The sequence below is a fragment of the Zonotrichia albicollis genome, chromosome 36 (genome assembly GCF_047830755.1).
Source record: "Zonotrichia albicollis isolate bZonAlb1 chromosome 36, bZonAlb1.hap1, whole genome shotgun sequence".
Taxonomy (NCBI): Eukaryota; Metazoa; Chordata; class Aves; order Passeriformes; family Passerellidae; genus Zonotrichia; species Zonotrichia albicollis.
This window is the reverse complement of record NC_133854.1, coordinates 79,893-102,398: the sequence shown is the minus strand read 5'-3', so window position 1 is coordinate 102,398 and position 22,506 is coordinate 79,893. Positions and strand designations below refer to the sequence as shown.

Below are 22,506 nucleotides of genomic sequence, written 5' to 3'. Positions count from 1 at the left end.
TTTTGGGGCAGTTTTGGGTCCCACCTGTGAGAAGATGAGCACGCGGTGGTTCTGCTCCTTCAGCTTGCGCAGCATCTTCTGCAGCAGCAGCAGCTTCCCCGAGGCCTTGATCAGCGCCCCGCCCTCGTAGGCGCCGCTCGGCAGCTTCGGGGACTCCTGGGGACGGGGACAGGGACAGGGACAGGGACAGGGACAGGTCACCACGGGGACAGCGCCATGGGGACACAACCAGGTCACCATGGGGACATCACCCACAGGGACATCACCCACAGGGACAGCGCCAGATCACCACAGGGACATCACGCATGGGGACTTCACCCATGGGGACATCACCCACAGGGACACAACCAGGTCACCATGGGGACATCACCCACAGGGACAGCACCCACAGGGACACCACCCATGGGGACATCACCCACAGGGACAGCGCAAGGTCACCACGGGGACAGCGCCATGGGGACATCACCCATGGGACACAACCAGGTCACCACGGGGACTTCACCATGGGGACATCACCCACAGGGACACCACCCATGGGGACATCACCCATGGGGACATCACCATGGGGACATCACCCACAGGGACATCACCCACAGGGACATCACCCATGGGACATCACCCATGGGGACATCGCCATGGGGACATCACCATGGGGACATCACCATGGGGACACAACCAGGTCAGCACGGGGACATCACCCATGGGGACATCACCCACAGGGACATCACCCACAGGGACAGCACCAGGTCACCACGGAGACAGCGCCATGGGGACATCACCATGGGGACATCACCCATGGGGACACCACCCACAGGGACATCACCATGGGGACATTACCCACGGGGACACCACCCACAGGGACATCACCATGGGGACATTACCCATGGGGACATCACCATGGGGACATCACCATGGGGACACAACCAGGTCACCATGGGGACATCACCCACAGGGACATCACCCACGGGGACATCACCCATGGGGACATCACCCATGGGGACATCACCATGGGGACACAACCAGGTCAGCACGGGGACATCACCCATGGGGACATCACCCACAGGGACACTGCCAGGTCACCCACAGGGACATCACTGTGTCACCCACGGGGACAGGTGTCCCCTCACGATCTCCATGTCCCCTCCATGCTCCTCCACCCCACGTCCCTCTGTCCCTGCCATGTCACTCCAACCCGTTCTTGTCCCCACATCCATGTCCCCAAGTTCACCAGCCTACATTCTTGTGTCCCCTCCCTGTCCCTCCATGTCCCCTCCTTGTCCCTCCATGTCCCCTCCATGTCCCCACGTCCCACATCCCAGTGTCCCCTCCATGTCCCCATGTCCCACATTCTTTTAATCCCTCCCTGCCCCATGTCCCCCCATGTCCTCTCCTTGTCCCCATGTCCCTGCCTATCCCCATGTCTATGATGTCCCTGTGCCTCCGTGTCCCCGTGTCCCCATGTCCTCTCCTTGTCCCCATGTCCCTCCACACCCCTGAGTGTCCCCGTTGTCCCCAGTGTCCCTGTGTCCCCATGTCCTCCCACACCCCCAGCTGTCCCCATGTCCACATTGTCCCCATGTCCCTGGTGTCCCTGTGTCCCCATGTCCTCCCACACCCCTGGTTGTCCCCATGTCCCCGGTGTCCCTGTGTCCCCATATCCCCCCACACCCCCTGGGTGTCCCCACATCCCCATATCCCCTCACACCCCCTTGGTGTCCCCATGTCCTCGGTGTCCCCATGTCCCCCCACACCCCCGGTGTCCCTGCTGTCCCCATGACCCCCAGTGTCTCCCCACACCCCTGGTGTCCCCATGTCCCCCCACACCCCTTGGGTGTCCCCACATCCCCATATCCCCTCACACCCCCTTGGTGTCCCTGTGTCTCTGCTGTCCCCATGTCCCCCCACACCCCCGGTGTCCCTGCTGTCCCCATGACCCCCGGTGTCCCCCGGTGTCCCCCCACACCCCCAGTGTCCCCATGTCCCCAGTGTCCCCGTGTCCCCATGTCCCCCCATGCCCCCCAGTTGTCCCCACGTCCCCCCACACCCCCGGTGTCCCCATGTCCTCGGTGTCCCCATGTCCCCCCCCACCCCCGGTGTCCCCGCTGTCCCCAGGTGCCCACCATGGCGGCCACGGGGAACAGGTAGGGGTGGTTGCAGCACTTCTTGAGGTCCATCATGATGTTGAGCAGCGACACCTGGTTGCCGCCGCCGCGCGAGTTGAGCGCCTCGAAGTTCCTCGTCAGGATGTACTTGTAGTACTTCCTGCGGGGACAGCGGTGCCACCGGCCGCTCTGGGGACACCGCGGTGGCACTGCCAGGGCCGGGCACGGCGCCCGGGGCAGGGGACAGCGGGGGCTCACTTCTGCATGGGGCTCAGCTCCACGCGCACGATCAGCTCCGTCTTGGCCGGCATGTTCTTGAAGACGTCGGCCTTGAGGCGCCGCAGCATGTGGGGGCCCAGCAGGTCGTGGAGCTTCTTGATCTGGTCCTCCTTGGAGATGTCGGCAAACTCCTCCAGGAACCCCTCCAGGTTACTGGGGACAGGGGGACATGGGGACAGGGTCAGCGTGGGGACATGGGGACACGATGGGACATGGAGGGGACACAGGAACACTGCTCTGGTTCCTTGGAGATGTCGGCAAACTCCTCCAGGAACCCCTCCAGGTTACTGGGGACATGGGGACAGGGGGACAGGGTCAGTGTGGGGACACAGGGACATGGAGGGGACACAGGAACACCTCCAGGTTACTGGGGACACAGGGGACACAGGGACAGGGTCAGTGTGGGGACATGGGGACATGGAGGGGACACAGGAACACTGCTCTGGTTCCTTGGAGATGTCGGCAAACTCCTCCAGGAACCCCTCCAGGTTACTGGGGACAGGGGGGACACGGGGACAGAGTCACCATGGGGACATGGAGGGGACACAGGAACCCCTCCAGGTTACTGGGGACACAGGGGACACAGGGACAGGGTCAGTGTGGGGACACAGGGACATGGAGGGGACACAGGAACACTGCTCTGGTCCTCCTTGGAGATGTCGGCAAACTCCTCCAGGAACCCCTCCAGGTTACTGGGGACAGGGGGACACGGGGACAGAGTCAGTGTGGGGACATGGGGACACAGGGACATGGAGGGGACACAGGAACACTGCTCTGGTTCCTTGGAGATGTCAGCAAACTCCTCCAGGAAGCCCTCCAGGTTACTGGGGACATGGGGACACGGGGACAGGGTCAGTGTGGGGACATGGAGGGGACACAGGAACCCCTCCAGGTTACTGGGGACAGGGGGACAGGGTCAGTGTGGGGACATGGGGACAGGGTCAGTGTGGGGACATGGGGACAGGGTCAGTGTGGGGACACAGGGACATGGAGGGGACACAGGAACACTGCTCTGGTCCTCCTTGGAGATGTCGGCAAACTCCTCCAGGAACCCCTCCAGGTTACTGGGGACAGGGGGACAGGGTCAGTGTGGGGACATGGGGACATGGAGGGGACACAGGGACACCTCCAGGTTACTGGGGACAGAGGGGACACGGGGACAGAGTCACCATGGGGACATGGGGACAGGGTCAGTGTGGGGACATGGGGACATGGAGGGACACAGGAACACTGCTCTGGTTACTGGGGACAGGGGGACAGGGTCAGTGTGGGGACATGGGGACACAGGGACATGGAGGGGACACAGGAACACTGCTCTGGTTCCTTGGAGATGTCAGCAAACTCCTCCAGGAAGCCCTCCAGGTTACTGGAGACAGGGGGACAGGGGGACAGAGTCAGTGTGGGGACACGGGGACATGGAGGGGACACAGGAACACCTCCAGGTTACTGGGGACATAGGCACAGAGGGACACGGGGACATGGAGGGGACACAGGAAGCCCTCCAGGTTACTGGGGACAGGGGGACAGAGGGACATGGAGGGGACACAGGAGGTGACACACAGGTGACACACAGGTGACACAGGGGGTGGCACAGGTGACACACAGGTGACATACAGGTGGCACAGGGGGTGACACACAGGTGACACAGAGGTGACACACAGATGGGACAGGTGACACACAGGTGGCACAGGTGGCACAGGTGACACACAGGTGACACACAGGTGACACACAGGTGGCACAGGGGGTGGCACAGGTGACACAGGGGGTGACACACAGGTGACACACAGGTGACACACAGGTGACACACAGGTGACTCACTTGAACCTCTCGGGCGTCAGGAAGTTGAGCAGGTGGAACAGCTCCTCCAGGTTGTTCTGCAGCGGGGTCCCCGTCAGCAGCAGCTTGTGCTCGATCTTGTACCCGTTCAGCACCCGGAAAAACTGCGGGGACACGGCTCAGACACCCCAAAATATATCTGGGGTACCCCAAAATGTACCTGGGCACCCCTGATCCCCCGGAAAAACTGTGGGGACACGGCTCAGACACCCCAAAATACACCTGGGGTACCCAAAACACACCTGGGCACCCCAAAATACACCTGGGGTACCCCAAAATACACCTGGGCACCCCTGATCCCCCGGAAAAACTGTGGGGACACGGCTCAGACACCCCAAAATATACCTGGGGTACCCCAAAATACACCTGGGCACCCCCTGATCCCCCGGAAAAACTGCGGGGACACGGCTCAGACACCCCAAAATACACCTGGGGCACCCCAAAATACACCTGGGGTACCCCAAAATACACCTGGGCACCCCCTGATCCCCCGGAAAAAACTGCAGGGACACGGCTCAGACACCCCAAAATACACCTGGGGTACCCCAAAACACACCTGGGCACCCCTGATCCTCCGGAAAAACTGCAGGGACACGGCTCAGACACCCCAAAATACACCTGGGGTACCCCAAAATGTACCTGGGGTACCCCAAAACACACCTGGGCACCCCAAAATATACCTGGGCACCCCCTCAGACACCCCAAACACACCTGGGCACCCCTGACACCCACCTGGGGCACCCTCAGACCCTGGAATCAGGGATCCCTGGTTTTTGGGGTGCCCCCAGCCCCAGGGACAGTTTCTGGGGTGCTCCCCAGCCCCATGCCCAGGTTTTGGGGTGTCCCCAGCCCCAGGGACACTTTTGGGGTGCCCCCAGCCCCATGGATGGTTTTTGGGGTGCCCCCCACCTTGGACTGGTTGTTCTTGAGCTGTTGGGCCTCGTCCATCACCAGGCAGGTGCCCAAAAACCCTGCACCCACACCTTGGGGTTTTGGGGTCCCATACCCAGGTTTTGGGGTGCCCCCAGCCCCAGGGACACTTTTGGGGTGCCCCCAGCCCCATCCCTAGGTTTTTGGGGTGCCCCCCACCTTGGACTGGTTGTTCTTGAGCCGGTGGGCCTCGTCCACCACCAGGCAGGAGCCCAAAAACCCTGCACCCACACCTTGGGGTTTTGGGGTCCCATGCCCAGGTTTTGGGGTGCCCCCAGCCCCGTGGATGGTTTTTGGGGTGCCCCCCACCTTGGACTGGTTGTTCTTGAGCCGGTGGGCCTCGTCCACCACCAGGCAGGCCCAGCGGATGGAGCCCAGCGCCGCCTGGTCGATGGTGATGAGCTCGTAGGACGTGAGCAGGACGTGGAACTTCACCTGGGCCTCGCGCTGCGGGCACGGCACCGGCTCAGGGGGGGCCAGAACGTGGAAAGAGCACAGCCAGAACCCCCCAAACCCCACCCAGAACCCCAAAACATGGAAACAGCACACCCAGAACCCCGAAATATGGAAACAGCACACCCAGAGCCCCAAAACAGCAAACAGCACACCCAGAACCCCAAAACACGGAAACAGCACACCCAGAACCCCAAAATGTGGGAACAGCACAGCCAGAACCCCAAACATGGAAACAGCACAGCCAGAACCCCAAAACAGCAAACAGCACACCCAGAACCCCCCAAATCCCACCCAGAACCCCAAGGTGACCCAAGTATCCAGGTGCCATCCCTAGATGTCCCCCAGCTGTCCATGTGCCACTCCCAAGTGTCCCCCAGCTGTCCAAGGGCCACCCCCAGGTGCCATCCCAGGTGTCCCCAGGCCCCACCTTCATCTTGAAGTGTCCATGTACCACCCCATTGTCCCCCAGGTGCCACCCCCAGCTGTCCAGATGCCACCTCGCTGTCCCCCAGCTGTCCATGTGCCACCCCAGGTGCCACCCCAGGTGTCCCAGGTGTCCCCAGGCCCCACCTCCATCTTGAAGTGTCCACGTACCACCCCACTGTCCCCCAGGTGCCACCCTCAGCTGTCCAAGTGCCACCCCAGATGTCCCCCAGCTGTCCAAGGGCCACCCCCAGGTGTGCAAATGCCACCCCCAGGTGTCCAGGTGCCACCTCCAAGTGTCCATGTACCACCCCACTGTCCCCCAGGTGCCACCCCAGGTGTCCATGTGCCACCCTGCTGTCCCCCAGCTGTCCAGATGTCCCACAGCCATCCCCCAGATGTCCAAATGCCACCCCCAGGTGTCCAGGTGCCACCTCCAAGTGTCCATGTACCACCCCATTGTCCCCCAGGTGCCACCCCCAGGTGTGCAAATGCCACCTCCATCTGTCCCCAACTGTCCAGGTGCCACTCCCTGTTCCCCAGGTGCCACTCCCAGGTGTCCATGTGCCACCCCACTGTCCCCCAGGTGCCACTCCCATGTGTCCAGGTGCCACCCTGCTGTCCCCCAGCTGTCCAGATGTCCCACAGCCATCCATGTGCCACCCCCCAGCTGTCCAAATGCCACCCCCAGGTGTCGAGGTGCCACCTCCAAGTGTCCATGTACCACCCCGCTGTCCCCCAGGTGTGCAACTGCCACCTCCATCTGTCCCCAACTGTCCAGGTGCCACTCCCTGTTCCCCAGGTGCCACTCCCAGGTGTCCATGTGCCACCCTAGATGTCCCCCAGCTGTCCAGGTGCCACCCCCAGGTGTCGAGGTGCCACCTCCAAGTGTCCATGTGCCACCCCACTGTCCCCCAGGTGCCACCCCAGGTGTCCATGTGCCACCCCAGGTGCCACCGCAGGTGTCCCCACCTTCATCTTGAAGTGTCCATGTACCACCCCATTGTCCCCCAGGTGCCACCCCAGGTGTCCATGTGCCACCCCAGGTGCCACCGCAGGTGCCACCCCAGGTGTCCCTGGGCCCCACCTTCATCTTGAAGGCCTTCTTGCCGCCCTTCATGGCGTTGTCGTCGAAGGAGAACTCGTTCTCGCGGATGATGGCCCGGCTGTCCTTGTCCCCCGTGTAGGTGACCACGTAGAACGCCGGGGCCCACATCTGGAACTCGCGCTCCCAGTTGATGATGGTGGAGAGCGGGGCACTGACGAGGAACGGGCCCTTGGTGTGGCCCTGGGGGACACTGTGTCACACCATGGGGACAGGGGACAGCCTGGGGACACTGTGTCACACCATGGGGACAGGGGACATGGGGACAGCCTGGGGACACTGTGTCACACCATGGGGACACAGGGATGGGTCCTGGGGGTGGCCCTGGGGGACCTCGGAGGGGGCCACAGGTGTCCCCAAGCCCACATGCGTGACCTGAGTGACCATGTGGGTGACCCCAGTGACCACATGAGTGACCTGAGTGACCACATGGGTGACCCCAGTGACCACATGAGTGACCTGAGTGACCATGTGAGTGACCCCAGCCTCACTCAGGTGCCACACAGGTGCCCTGCAGGTGCCCCCAGGCCCACCTGAGTGACCCCAGCCCCACATGGGTGCCCTCAGACCCATGTGGGTGACCCCAGTGACCACACAGGTGCCCTGCAGGTGCCCCAGTCCCACGTGGGTGACCCCAGTGACCACATGAGTGACCCCAGGCACACATGGATGCCCCCAGTGACCATGTGGGTGCTCTCAGACCCACGTGGATGCCCCCAGCCCCACACAGGTGCCCTCACAGGTGCCCCAGCCCCACACGGGTGCCCCACAGGTGCCCCAGCCCCACATGGGTGCCCCCAGCCCCACACAGGTGCCCCGCAGGTGCCCTCAGCCCCACACAGGTGCCCCACATAGATGCCCCCAGCCCCACACGGGTGCCCCGCAGGTGCCCCAGCCCCACGTGGACGCCCCCAGCCCCACACAGGTGCCCCACAGGTGCCCCAGCCCCACATGGATGCCCCCAGCCCCACACAGGTGCCCCACAGGTGCCCCAGGCCCACATGGATGACCCCAGTGACCTTGTGGGTGCCCCCAGCCCCACATGGGTGCCCCCAGCCCCACGTGGATGCCCCACACGGGTGCCCTCACCTCCTTGTAGAGCGAGTAGAGGAAGACGATGGTCTGGATGGTCTTGCCCAGCCCCATCTCGTCGGCCAGGATGGTGTCGGTGCTCTGCGCCCACGAGAAGCGCAGCCAGTTGAGCCCCTCCAGCTGGTACAGGTGCAGCGTGCCGCCCGTGGCCGTGATGAAGCGCGGCTGCGTCTCGTACTTCACCGTGGGCTGCGGGGACACGGCCGTCACACGGGGGGACACGCCATGGGGATGGAGGGGACACGGCACCACAGACAGCCCGTGGGGATGGAGGGGACACAGGAACCGGGTTTGGGGGGACACGGCACCAGAGAGAGCACACGGGATCAGGGGAACCGGGTTTGGGGGGACACGGCTGTCACCGGGGGACACGGCATGGGGATGGAGGGGACACGGCACCACAGACAGCCCGTGGGGATGGAGGGGACACAGGAATCGGGTTTGGGGGGACACGGCTGTCACCAGGGGGACACGTTATGGGGATGGAGGGAACATGGCACCACAGACAGCCCATGGGGATGGAGGGGATACAGGAACCAGGTTTGGGGGGACACGGCCGTCACACGGGGGGACATGGCACCAGAGAGAGCCCATGGGATCAGGGGAACCGGGTTTGGGGGGACACGGCCGTCACCAGGGGGACACGGCACCAGAGAGAGGCCATGGGATCAGGGGAACCGGGTTTGGGGGGACACGGCCGTCACCGGGGGACACGGCACCACAGACAACCCATGGGATCAGGGGAACCGGGTTTGGGGGGACACGGCCGTCACCGGGGGACATGGCACTACAGACACCCCGTGGGGATGGAGGGGACACAGGAACCGGGTTTGGGGGGACACGGCTGTCACCGGGGGGACACGGCTGTCACCGGGGGACACGGCACCACAGACAGCCCATGGGGATGGAGGGGACATGGCTGTCACCGGGTTTGGGGGGACACGGCTGTCACCGGGGGGACACGGCACCACAGAGAGCACACGGGATCAGGGGAACCGGGTTTGGGGGGACACGGCTGTCACCGGGGGACACGGCACCACAGACAGCCCATGGGGATGGAGGGGACATGGCTGTCACCGGGTTTGGGGGGACACGGCTGTCACCGGGGGGACACGGCACCACAGAGAGCACACGGGATCAGGGGAACCGGGTTTGGGGGGACACGGCTGTCACCGGGGGACACGGCACCACAGAGAGGCCGTGGGGATGGAGGTGACACAGGAACCGGGTTTGGGGGGACACGCCATGGGGATGGAGGGGACACGGCACCACAGACAGCCCAAACATGGCTGGAGGGGTCACAGGGATCACAGGAACCGGGTTTGGGGGGACACGGCTGTCACCGGGGGGACACGGCACCACAGAGAGCACATGGGATCAGGGGAACCGGGTTTGGGGGGACACGGCTGTCACCGGGGGGACACGGCACCACAGAGAGCACATGGGATCAGGGGAACCAGGTTTGGGGGGACACGGCTGTCACCGGGGGGACACGTTATGGGGATGGAGGGGACACAGGAACCGGGTTTGGGGGGACATGGCTGTCACCGGGGGACACGGCATGGCTGTCACCGGGGGACACGGCACCACCACACACAGCCCAAACATGGCTGGAGGGGTCACAGGGATCAGGGGAACTGGGTTTGGGGGGACACGGCCGTCACGGGGGGACACGGCACCACAGACACCCCGTGGGGATGGAGGGGACACAGGACCACAGACAGCCCAAACATGGCTGGAGGGGTCACAGGAACTGGGTTTGGGGGGCACACGCCACCACAGACACCCCATGGGGATGGAGGTGACACAGGGCTCTGGTGGGCTCAAGTGTGTCACAGAACCGGGTTTGGGGGGACACGGCTGTCACCGGGTTTGGGGGGACACGGCCGTCACCGGGGGGACACGGCACTACAGACAGCCCGTGGGGATGGAGGGGACACAGGAACCGGGTTTGGGGGGACACGGCTGTCACCGGGGGACACGGCTGTCACATGGGGGGACACGGCACCACAGACACCCCGTGGGGATGGAGGGGACACAGGGACTGGGTTTGGGGGGACACGGCTGTCACCGGGTTTGGGGGGACACGGCTGTTACCGGGGGGACACGCCACCACAGACAGCCCGTGGGGATGGAGGGGTCACAGGGCGCAGGTGGGCTCACAGGAACCGGGTTTGGGGTGCTCAGGTGTCCAGGAATGTCCCCAAAGGCTCCCCCACTTTTTGGGAATGCCCAGTTTTTGGTGTCCCCAGTTTTTGGGATCCCCAGTTTTTGGGGTGCCAAATTTTTGAGGTGCCCAATTTTTGGGATCCCCAGTTTTGCGGTCTCCAGTTTTTGGGATCCACAGTTTTGGGGTGCCCAGTTTTTGGGATGCCCAGTTTTTGGGGTGCTCAGTCTTTGGGATCCTCAGTTTTTGGAGTGCCCAGTTTTTGGGATCCCCAGTTTTGGGGTGCCCAGTTTTTGGGATGCCCAGTTTTTGGGGTGCTCAGTCTTTGGGATCCTCAGTTTTTGGAGTGCCCAGTTTTTGGGATGCCCAGTGTTGGGGGTGCCCAGTTTTTGGGGATGCCCAGTTTTTGGGATCCCCAGTTTTTGGTGTCCCCAGTTTTTGGGATCCCCAGTTTTTGGGGATGCCCAGTTTTTGGGATCCCCAGTTTTTGAGATCCCCAGTTTTTGGGATCCCCAGTTTTTGGGATCCCCAGTTTTTGGGATCCCCAGTTTTTGGTGTCCCCAGTTTTTGGGATCCCCAGTTTTGGGGATGCCCAGTTTTTGGGATCCCCAGTTTTTGGTGTCCCCAGTTTTTGGTGTCCCCAGTTTTTGGGATCCCCAGTGTTTGGGGTGCCCAGTTTTGGGGATGCCCAGTTTTTGGGATCCCCAGTGTTTGGTGTCCCCAGTTTTTGGGATGCCCAGTTTTTGGGGTGCCCAGTTTTTGGGGTGCCCAGTCTTTGGATGTCCCCAGTTTTTGGGGTCACTCACGTCGTTGGTGGGCGAGTCTGGGGGTCCCTCCCCCGGCGTCTCCTTCTTCTTCTTCTTGTAACGGCGCGGCTGGGCCGGGTCCTCGCCCATGAACACCTCCCTGGGGACACCGGGGACAACGGGGACATTGGGGACACCAGGGGACATTGGGGACATCAGGGGACACCCTGCAACCCCAGTGTCCCTCCCAGTGTCCCCAGTGTCCCCTCACTGGGGTGTTTCTAGTATGCATATCCCTGTACCCCCAATGTCCCCAATGTCCCTTCAGTGTCCCCAGAGTCCCCTGAGTGTCCGCAGTGTCCCCCCAATGTCCCCGATGTCCCCGATGTCCCCAATGTCCCCCCAATGTTCCTGATGTCCCCTCACTGGTGTTTCCAGTAGGCACACCCCTGTAACCCCGAAGTCCCCCTGATGTCCCTGGTGTCCCCAATCTCCCCCCAGTGTCCCCCCAGTGTCCCTCACCGGTGTTTCCAGTAGGCACATCCCTGTAACCCTGATGTCTCTGGTGTCCCCAATGTCCCCCCAGTGTGCCCAATGTCCCCCCAATGTCCCTGATGTCCCCTCACTGGTGTTTCCAGTAGGCACACCCCTGTACCCCCAATATCCCCAATGTCCCCCCGATGTCCCCACTGTCCCCAATGTCCTCAGTGTCCCCAGTGTCCCTCACCGGTGTTTCCAGTAGGCACATCCCTGTACCCCCAATGTCCCCACTGTCCCCTCAGTGTCCCCAATGTCCCCCCAGTGTCCCCAGTGTCCCTCACCCGTGTTTCCAGCAGGCACATCCCTGTACCCCCGACGTCCCCCCAATGTCCCCACTGTCCCCGATGTCCCCAATGTCCCCCCACTGTCCCCAGTGTCCCTCACCGGTGTTTCCAGCAGGCACATCCCTGTAACCCCGATGTCCCCTCGATGTCCCCAGAGTCCCCCCAGTGTCCCCAGTGTCCCCCCAGTGTCCCTCACCGGTGTTTCCAGTAGGCCAGCTTGTGCAGGTCGTAGTCGGGGATGGGCATCTCGTCCTCCTCCCAGGTGGCCTGGTCGTAGGGCAGGTCCCGCCACTTCACCAGGTAGTGGTACTGCCCCTTGCGGTCCACGCTGCGCCACGGGCACGCGTCACCGTGTCACCCGGGGCACGGGGACACCATGGGGACAGCCAGGGCACCGCGTCACCGTGTCACCCGCGGCACGGGGACAGAGCAGGGACAGCACGGGGACAGCACGGGGACAGCCAGGGCACCGCGTCACCGTGTCACCCGGGGCACGGGGACACCGCGGGGACAGCGGGGGGACAGCATGGGGACAGCCAGGGCACCGCGTCATCGTGTCACCCGGGGCACGGGGACACCGCGGGGACAGTGGGGACAGCCAGGGCACCGCGTCACCGTGTCACCCACGGCACGGGGACAGAGCAGGGACAGGACAGCGGGGGGACACCGTGGGGACACCGTGGGGACAGCCAGGGCACCGCGTCACCGTGTCACCCGGGGCACGGGGACAGAGCAGGGACAGCAGGGGGACAGCCAGGGCACCGCGTCACCCGGGGCACAGGGACAGAGCAGGGACAGCATGGGGACAGCCAGGGCACCGCGTCACCGTGTCACCCACGGCACGGGGACACCGTGGGGACAGAGCAGGGACAGCCAGGGCACCGCGTCACCCGTGTCACCCGGGACACGGGGACACCGTGGGGACAGCCAGGGCACCGCGTCACCCGCGGCACGGGGACAGAGGGGACAGCAGGGGGACAGCCAGGGCACCGCGTCACCGTGTCACCCGCGGCACAGGGACAGAGGGGACAGCGGGGGGACACCATGGGGACAGCCAGGGCACGCGTCACCGTGTCACCCAGGGCATGGGGACACCGTGGAGACAGAGCAGGGACAGCCAGGGCACCCGTCACCATGTCACCCGGGGCACGGGGACACCGTGGGGACAGCCAGGGCATGTCACCGTGTCACCCGTGGCACGGGGACACCGTGGGGACAGCACGGGGACAGCCAGGGCACGCGTCACCGTGTCACCCGCGGCACGGGGACACCATGGGGACAGCATGGGGACAGCCAGGGCACCGCGTCACCCGCGGCACGGGGACAGAGCAGGGACAGCATGGGGACAGCCAGGGCATCGTGTCACCCGCGGCACGGGGACACCATGGGGACAGAGCAGGGACAGCCAGGGCATCGTGTCACCCGCGGCACGGGGACACCATGGGGACAGAGCAGGGACAGCCAGGGCACCCGTCACCGTGTCACCCGCGGCACGGGGACAGAGGGGACAGCGGGGGGACAGCCAGGGCATCGTGTCACCGTGTCACCCGCGGCACGGGGACAGAGCAGGGACAGCGTGGGAACACCATGGGGACAGAGCAGGGACAGCCAGGGCACCCGTCACCATGTCACCCGCGGCACGGGGACACCACAGGGACAGCACGGGCACAGCCAGGGCACTGCGTCACCCAGGGCACGGGGACACCATGGGGACAGAGCAGGGACAGCCAGGGCACCGCGTCACCGTGTCACCCGCGGCACGGGAACACCATGGGGACAGCACGGGGACAGCCAGGGCACACGTCACCGTGTCACCCGCGGCACGGGGACACCGTGGGGACAGCACGGGGACAGCCAGGGCACCGTGTCACCCGCGGCACGGGGACACCATGGGGACAGAGCAGGGACAGCCAGGGCATCGTGTCACCGTGTCACCCGCAGCACAGGGACAGTGGGGACAGTGGGGGGACAGCCAGGGCATCCGTCACCGCGTCACCCGCGGCACGGGGACACCAGGGGACAGCATGGGCACAGCCAGGGCACTGTGTCACCCGGGACACGGGGACACCGTGGGGACAGAGGGGACAGCCAGGGCACTGTGTCACCCGGGACATGGGGACAGTGGGGACAGTGGGGACACCATGGGGACAGAGGGGACAGCCAGGGCACTGTGTCACCCAAGGCACAGGGACAGCAGGGACACCACATCACCCGGGGCACGGGGACATCGTGAGGACAGCAGGGACACCATGGGGACACCAGGGCACCGTGTCACCCCTGGCATGGGGACAGCAGGGACAGCCAGGGCACCCAAGGGCAATGGGGGACAACAGGGGGACAATGGGCACCCAGGGGACACCCACGGGGACAACGGAATGTCCCCAAGGGCACAGGGCACCCATGGGTGACACTGGGCACCCCTGGGGACACGGGAACAGCCAGCAGCACCGAGGGACACGGCAGGGAGTGTCACTGCCAGCAGCGAGTGGGTGACAGCAGGGGACTGAAAGGGACACAAGTGCCACCAGGGGTCAGCAGGGACACTGGGGTCACCTGGGGACATGGAAGGGACACAGAGGGGACACGTGGACAGGACATGGGGTCACCTGGGGACGTGCAGGGGACACAGGGACAGCTGGGGACACGGAATGAAAATGAGGCCACTTGGGGACACAGAGGTGACACGGGGTCACCTGGGGACAGGGACACACAGACAGGACACGGGGTCACGTGAGGACATGGAGAGGATGTGGGGACACAAGGAGGGGACAGAGGGTCACTTGGGGACAGGGACACGTGGAGGGGACATTGGGGACAGTGTCACACAGGACACCTGGGGACAGCGCCCGACCAACCCAGTGGGTGCTGGGGGGGCCCTTGGGGAACCCAGGGGTGCCTGGAATGTCCCCACGGGTGTCACCAATGTCCCCAAACCCGCCCTTGGCCACTCCCCTCAGCCACCCTGCTGCACCCTGGGGATTTGGGGTGCCTCAGGGTGATTTGGGGTGCCCTGGGGGGATATTTTGGGGTGCATTGGATGGATATTTTGGGGTGGCCTGGGTGGGATTTGGGGTGCTCTGGATGAGATTTGGGGTGCCTCAGGTGGCATTTGGGGGGCCCTGGGTGGGATCTGGGGTGCTCTGAGGGATATTTTGGGGTGCCCTGGATGGGATTTGGGGTGCCCTGGGTGGGATTTGGGGTGCCCTGGATGGGATATTTTGGGGGTGCCCCAGGTGATATTTGGGGTGCCCTGGGTGGATATTTTGGGGTGCCCCAGGTGATATTTGGGGTGCCCTGGATGGGATATTTTAGGGGTGCCCCGGGTGATACTTGGAGTGCCCTGGATGGATATTTTGGGGTGCCCTGGGTGGGTATTTTTTGGGGTCCAGGTCCCCACCTGTGGTTGATGATGCAGTGCACCGTCATCCACTCGGGCTTGATCCCATAGTGGTAGAAGCGCCCCAGGGAATATCTGGGGTGCCCTGGATGGGATTTGGGGTACCCTGGGTGGGATTTGGGGTACCCTGGGTGGGATCTGGGGTACCCTGGATGGGATTTGGGGGGCCCTGGGTGGGATATTTCAGGGTCCAGGTCCCCACCTGTGGTTGATGATGCGGTGCACCGTCACCCACTCGGGCTTGATGCCATAGCGGTAGAAGCGCCCCAGGGGATATTTGGGGTACCCTGGATGGGGTTTGGGGGGCCCTGGATGGGATATTTTGGGGTGCCCCGGGTGGATATTTTGGGGTCCAGGTCCCCACCTGTGGTTGATGATGCGGTGCACCGTCACCCACTCGGGCTTGATCCCATAGCGGTAGAAGCACCCCAGGGGATATTTGGGGTACCCTGGGTGGGATTTGGGGGGCCCTGGGTGGGATATTTCGGGGTTCAGGTCCCCACCTGTGGTTGATGATGCGGTGCACCGTCATCCACTCGGGCTTGATGCCGTAGCGGTAGAAGCGCTCCTCCATGCCCCCAAAGAGGGGGTCCCCCCCTGCCCCCCGTTTCTCGCTCTTGGGGTCGTCGTCCCCGGAGCCGTAGTCCAGGGGAGGGGGCTCGTCCATGTCGTTCTTGCGCTGGTAGTTGCGGTACATCACCAGGTGGAAGATCTCCAGCTGCACCCCGAAATCAAAGGGGACACCCCAAAGTTAGAGAGGATGCCCCAAGTTAGAGAGGGTACCCCAAAGTTAAAGGGGGACACCCCAAAGTTAGAGGGAATCACCCCAGAATTATGGGAAACACCTCCAAGTTAAAGGGAATCATCCCGAAATCAGACAGAACATCCCAAAGTTAGACAGGACATCCCAAATTTATAGGGGACACCCCAAAGTTAAAGTGGGACAGCTCAAAGTAGAGGTGACACCCCAAAGTTAAAGGGAATCACCCCAAAGTTAAAGGGAATCACCCTGAAATTAGACAGACCATCCCAAAGTTAGAGGGGAAAATCCTGAAGTTAGAGAGAATCACCCCAAAGTTAAAGGGAATCACCCCAAAATTAGAGGGAGCACCCTAAAATTAGCAGGAGCACCCTAAAGTTAGAGGGGGCACCCTAAAGTTAAAGGGGAGCATCCCAAAATTAGACACAACACCCCAAAATTAGAGGGGAGCACCTCAAAGTTGAGCCCCTCCAGGTGTTCAGCCCCATATTTTGGGGTATCCCTCCAGGTTTTCGGGGTCCCCCCGATATTTTGGGGCGCCCCAGGTGTGCCGTACCTGCAGCTCCTTGATCCAGGAGCAGTGCCAGTAGGACAGCCCCACCCGTGCTGAGCCCCCCCCATACTTTGGGGTATCCCCCCGATATTTTGGGGTCCCCCCAGGTTTTTGGGGTGCCCCAGGTGTGCCGTACCTGCAGCTCCTTGATCCAGGAGCAGTGCCAGTAGGACAGCCCCACCCGTGCTGAGCCCCCCCCATACTTTGGGGTATCCCCCCCATATTTTGGGGTATCCCCCCGATATTTTGGGGTCCCCCCGATATTTTGGGGTGCCCCAGGTGTGCCGTACCTGCAGCTCCTTGATCCAGGAGCAGTGCCAGTAGGACAGCCCCACCCACGCTGAGCCCCCTCAGTTTTCCAGGTGTTCCCCCATATTTTGGGGTATCCCCCCCATATTTTGGGGTGCCCCAGGTGAGCCGTACCTGCAGCTCCTTGATCCAGGAGCAGTGCCAGTAGGACAGCCCCACCCACTTGACGAAGAACTCTCGCTCCGAGCGGCCCTGCAGGGCCTGGGGGGGCCCCTCCTGGGCCTGGGGGGCTCCCGGGGCCGCCACGGGGGCGGGGGGCTCCCCCCAGCGCCAGTAGAGGATCTTCTGGACACGGCCCTTGAGCACCGGGCACTGCGGGGACATGGGGACACTGCTGGGGACACTGCTGGGGACACTGTCCCTGTGAGCCCTGTGTCCCCATGTCCCTCAATGTCCCCATGACCCCACAGTGTCCCCACAGGATCTTCTGGACACGGCCCTTGAGCACCGGGCACTGCGGGGACAGGGGGACACTGCTGGGGACACTGCTGGGGACACTGCTGGGGACACTGGTGTGTCCCTGTGAGCCCTCAGTGTCCCCATGTCCCCCCTCAGTGTCCCCACAGGATATTCTGTACCCTGCCCTTGAGCACCGGGCACTGCGGGGACACGGGGACACTGCTGGGGACACTGCTGGGGACACTGCCCCTGTGAGCCCTCAGTGTCCCCATGTCCCCCCCCAGTGTCCCCATGTCCCTCAATGCCCCCACAGTGTCCCCACAGGATCTTCTGGACACGGCCCTTGAGCACCGGGCACTGCGGGGACACTGCTGGGGACACTGCTGGGGACACTGGTGTGTCCCTGTGAGCCCTCAGTGTCCCCACAGTGTCCCCATGCCCCTCAATGTCCCCACAGTGTCCCCATGTCCCCACATTCCCCTATGTCCCTCATTGTCCCCATATCCTGCCATACCCTTCCATGTCCCTATGTCCCCATACATTCCCGTGTCCCCAGTGTCCTCACATCCCCACAGTGTCCCCAATGTCCCGATGTCCGTCACACCCCCGATGTCCCCATGTCCCCAGTGTCCCCTCAGTGTCCCCAATGTCCTCAGTGCCCCCATGTCCCCAGTGTCCCCTCAGTGTCCCCATGTCCCCATGTCCCCAGTGTCCCCATGTCCCCAGTGTCCCCTCAGTGTCCCCATACCGTGCAGCGGGGACAGAGCCACTCGCCGTTGGGGACCTCGGGCAGCGGCGGGTTCAGGCAGTGGATGTGGTACGAGCACACCACAGCCCCAATGTCCCTGCTGTCCCCAGTGTCCTCAGTGTCCCCAATGTCCCCAGTGTCCCCTCAGTGTCCCCATGTCCCCTCACCGTGCAGCGGGGACAGAGCCACTCCCCGTTGGGGACCTCGGGCAGCGGCGGGTTCAGTGTCACAGCCCCCATGTCCCCAATGTCCCTGCTGTCCCCAGTGTCCCCAATGTCCCCTCAGTGTCCCCATGTCCCCATACCGTGCAGCGGGGACAGAGCCACTCGCCGTTGGGGACCTCGGGCAGCGGCGGGTTCAGGCAGTGGATGTGGTACGAGGACACGCAGGCGTCGCAGCACAGCAGCTCGCCGCCGTCCTTGCACACGCGGCAGTACTCCATGTGATCGTCCTCCTCCTCCTTCTCGCCCTCCTCCTCCTCCTCTTCCTCCTCCTCCTCCTCCTCCTTGGCCTCCCACTGCACGCCCTCCTTCTCCTGGGGACACATCGGGGTCAGAGGGGTGACACCAAACTGCCAGGGAATAACCCCAAAACAGCCCCTGGAGACCCCAAACTGCCAGGGAATGACCCCAAAACAGCCCCTGGAGACCCCAAACTACCAGGGAATGGCCCCAAAACAGCCCTGGAGACCCCAAACTGACAGGGAATGACCCAAAACAGCCCCAACATTGTCCCAATCCCCCCGTGCTCATGCAGTGGGGGCAGCTCCAGCACCCCTCGGGATGCCCCAGTGCCCCCCATTGCCCCATTGCCCCCCAGTGTCCCCCAGTGTCCCCAGTGCCCCCAGTGTCCCCCATTGCCCCCCAGTGCCCCCCATTGCCCCTCAGTGCCACCATTGCCCCCCAGTGTCCCCCATTGCCCCAGTGCCCCCCATTGCCCCCCAGTGTCCCCCATTGCTCCCCAGTGCCCCCAGGGCCCCCCAGTGTCCCCCAGTGCCCCCCAGTGTTCCCCAGTGCCCCCAGTGTCCCCCATTACCCCCCAGTGCCCCCCATTGCCCCTCAGTGCCACCATTGCCCCCCAGTGTCCCCCATTGCCCCAGTGCCCCCATTGCCCCCCAGTGTCCCCCATTGCTCCCCAGTGCCCCCAGGGCCCCCCAGTGTCCCCCAGTGCCCCCCAGTGTTCCCCAGTGCCCCCAGTGTCCCCATTGCCCCTCAGTGCCCCCCATTGCCCCCCAGTGTCCCCCATTGCCCCTCAGTGCCACCATTGCCCCCCAGTGTCCCCCACTGCTCCCCAGTGCCCCCATTGCTCCCCAGTGCCCCCCAGTGTCCCCATTGCCCCTCAGTGCCACCATTGCCCCTCAGTGTCCCCCATTGCCCCTCAGTGCCCCCAGTGTCCCCCATTGCTCCCCAGTGCCCCCATTGCCCCCCAGTGTCCCCCATTGCCCCCAGTGTCCCCAGTGCCCCCCAGTGTCCCCCATTGCCCCTCAGTGCCCCCCATTGCCCCCCAGTGCCCCCAATCCCCCCCAGCCCGGCGCTCACGCAGTGGGGGCAGCTCCAGCGGCCCTCAGGATGCCCCAGTGCCCCCAGTGCCCCCCAGTGCCCCCCAGCCCGGCGCTCACGCAGTGGGGGCAGCCCCAGTGCCCCCCAATGCCCCCCAGTGCCCCCAATCCCCCCCAGCAGGGCACTCACGCAGTGGGGCAGCTCCAGCGGCCCTCGGGCGCGCGGTCCAGCTCGGGGTCCCCCCCATTGCCCCCCAGTGCCCCCCAGTGCCCCCCAGCAGGGCACTCACGCAGTGGGGGCAGCTCCAGCGCCCCTCGGGATGCCCCCAGTGCCCCCAATCCCCCCCAGTGCCCCCAGCCCGGCGCTCACGCAGTGGGGGCAGCTCCAGCGGCCCTCGGGATGCCCCCAGTGCCCCCCAGTGCCCCCATCGCCCCCCAGCCTGGCGCTCACGCAGTGGGGGCAGCTCCAGCACCCCTCAGGATGCCCCCAGTGCCCCCCATTGCCCCCCAGAGCCCCCCATTGCCCCCAGTGCCCCCCATTGCCCCCATTGCCCCCAGTGCCCCCCAGTGCCCCCAGTGCCCCCCAGTGCCCCCAATCCCCCCCAGCCCGGTGCTCACGCAGTGGGGGCAGCTCCAGCGGCCCTCGGGATGCCCTCAGTGCCCCCAGTGCCCCCAGTGCCCCCCAATCCCCCCAGCCCGGCGCTCACGCAGTGGGGGCAGCTCCAGCGGCCCTCGGGATGCCCCCAGTGCCCCCCATTGCCCCATCGCCCCCCAGCCTGGCGCTCACGCAGTGGGGGCAGCTCCAGCACCCCTCGGGATGCCCCCAGTGCCCCCCAGTGCCCCCCAACACCCCCCAGCAGGGCACTCACGCAGTGGGGGCAGCTCCAGCGCCCCTCGGGATGCCCCCAGTGCCCCCATTGCCCCCCAATCCCCCCAGCCCGGCACTCACGCAGTGGGGCAGCTCCAGCGGCCCTCGGGCGCGCGGTCCAGCTCGGGGTCCCCCCCAGTGCCCCCATTGCCCTCAGTGCCCCCATTGCCCCCAGTGCCCCCCAATCCCCCCCAGCCGGGCACTCACGCAGTGGGGGCAGCTCCAGCGGCCCTCGGGCGCGCGGTCCAGCTCGGGGTCCAGGCACACCAGGTGGTAGGCGCGCGGGCAGGTGTCGCACAGGATGATCTCCCCGCCCTGCTGGCACACCTCGCAGTAATCCTGGTGGTCGGTCTCGTAGCCATCGCCCTCCTCCTCGGGGCCCGGCCCTGCGGGGACACACACGGGACACTGCTGGCACCCTGGCACTGCTGGCACCCTGTCACTGCTGTCACCTGGTCACTGCTGTCACCGCTGTCACCTTTGTTACCTTGTCACCACTGTCACTGCACCCTTCAGAAGGTGTGGGGGGAACTGGGGACAGGGATGGGGACATGGGGACACTGGGGATGGGGACAGGGACATGGCTGTCACTGCTGTCACTCTGTCACTGCTGTCACCTTGTCACTGCTGTCACTGCAGCCACTGTGTCCCCTCAGAGCATGTGGGGGGCAATGGGGGCTCTGGGGACAGGGATGGGGACATGGGGACACTGGGGATGGGGACAGGGACATGGCTGTCACTGCTGTCACCCTGTCACTGCTGTCACCTTGTCACTGCTGTCACTGTTGTCACCTTTGTCACTGCTGTCGCTGCAGCCACTGTGTCCCCTCAGAGCATGTGGGGGGCAATGGGGACACTGGGGACAGGATGGGGACATGGAGACACTGGGGATGGGGACGATGGGGACACTGGGGACACTGGGGACACTGGGGGAACTGGGGACATGGGGACACTGGGAACAGGAGAATGGGGACACTGGGGGAACTGGGGACATGGGGACACTGGGAACAGCAGGATGGAGGAACTGGGAACAGGGCAGGTGACACCTTGGGGACACCCGTGGGGGCTCGGGCACCCCCGGTGACACCTTGGGGACACTCTGGGGTGTCTCACCATGCACAGGCACCATGTCCGTCCCACAGGGCCGGGGCTGCAAGGAGAGATGGGGGCAGGAGGGGACACGGGGACATCAGGGGGCACCTGGGGACACTTGGGGACACTTGGGACACTCACCCTTCTTCTTCTTGCGGCCGGGGCGGCCCCGTTTGAGCTTCTTGAGGCGCGTGGCGGGGTCGGGGCGGGGGGCGGCCCCCAGCACCCCCGGGCTCTCGGCGTCAGAGTCCTCCTCGGCCTCGCCGGCGTCCTCGCTCTGCGCACGGGGACAGCGGGGACATTGGGGACAGAGGGGACATTGGGGACAGCAGGGGATAGCGGGGACATTGGGGACAGCAGGGACAGAGGGGACAGGGGGGACATCAGGGGACAGCAGAGGACAGGGGGGACATCAGGACACAGATGGACAAGTGCCCCATCCCACGTGCCCATCCTCAGTGTCCCTATCGCTGGGTGTCCCCACTCTCAGTGTCCCCAGTGCTCCCAGTGCCCCCTGCCCTGTCCCCAGTGCCCCCAGTGCTCCCAGTAACCCCCAGTAACCCCAGTGCCCCCAGTAACCCCAGTGCCCCCAGTATCCCCATTGTCCCAGTATCCCCCAGTATCCCCAGTGTCCCCAGTAGCCCCAGTATCCCTCAGTGTCCCCCAGTGTCCCCCAGTGTCCCCAGTATCCCAGTGTCCTCAGTGTCCCCAGTATCCCCAGTATCCCCCAGTATCCCCAGTATCCCCAGTGTCCCCAGTACCCCCAGTGTCCCAGTATCCCCCAGTGTCCCCAGTAACCCCCAGTGTCCCCAGTACCCCCAGTAACCCTCAGTGTCCCCAGTGTCCCCAGTATCCCCAGTGTCCCAGTGTCCCCAGTATCCCCAGTACCCCCAGTGTCCCCCAGTATCCCAGTATCCCCAGT

General features: G+C 64.4%; 1 protein-coding gene across 1 annotated transcript in view; it reads right to left on the bottom strand.

Moving 5' to 3' along the window:
• The window catches only part of CHD3 (chromodomain helicase DNA binding protein 3), a gene marked incomplete at its 5' end in the record, with an annotated part of 48,955 nt that extends 27,094 nt beyond the window's left edge, over window positions 1-21,861 (bottom strand). The window contains 14 exon segments of the mRNA XM_074531415.1: window positions 25-156; window positions 2,121-2,262; window positions 2,361-2,534; window positions 4,200-4,321; window positions 5,457-5,594; window positions 7,114-7,314; window positions 8,221-8,412; window positions 11,197-11,296; window positions 12,157-12,288; window positions 15,861-16,075; window positions 17,094-17,291; window positions 18,431-18,661; window positions 20,700-20,878; window positions 21,726-21,861. Coding sequence (XP_074387516.1) covers window positions 25-156; window positions 2,121-2,262; window positions 2,361-2,534; window positions 4,200-4,321; window positions 5,457-5,594; window positions 7,114-7,314; window positions 8,221-8,412; window positions 11,197-11,296; window positions 12,157-12,288; window positions 15,861-16,075; window positions 17,094-17,291; window positions 18,431-18,661; window positions 20,700-20,878; window positions 21,726-21,861 — 2,292 coding nt within the window.
• Window positions 21,862-22,506: the final 645 nt, after the last annotated feature.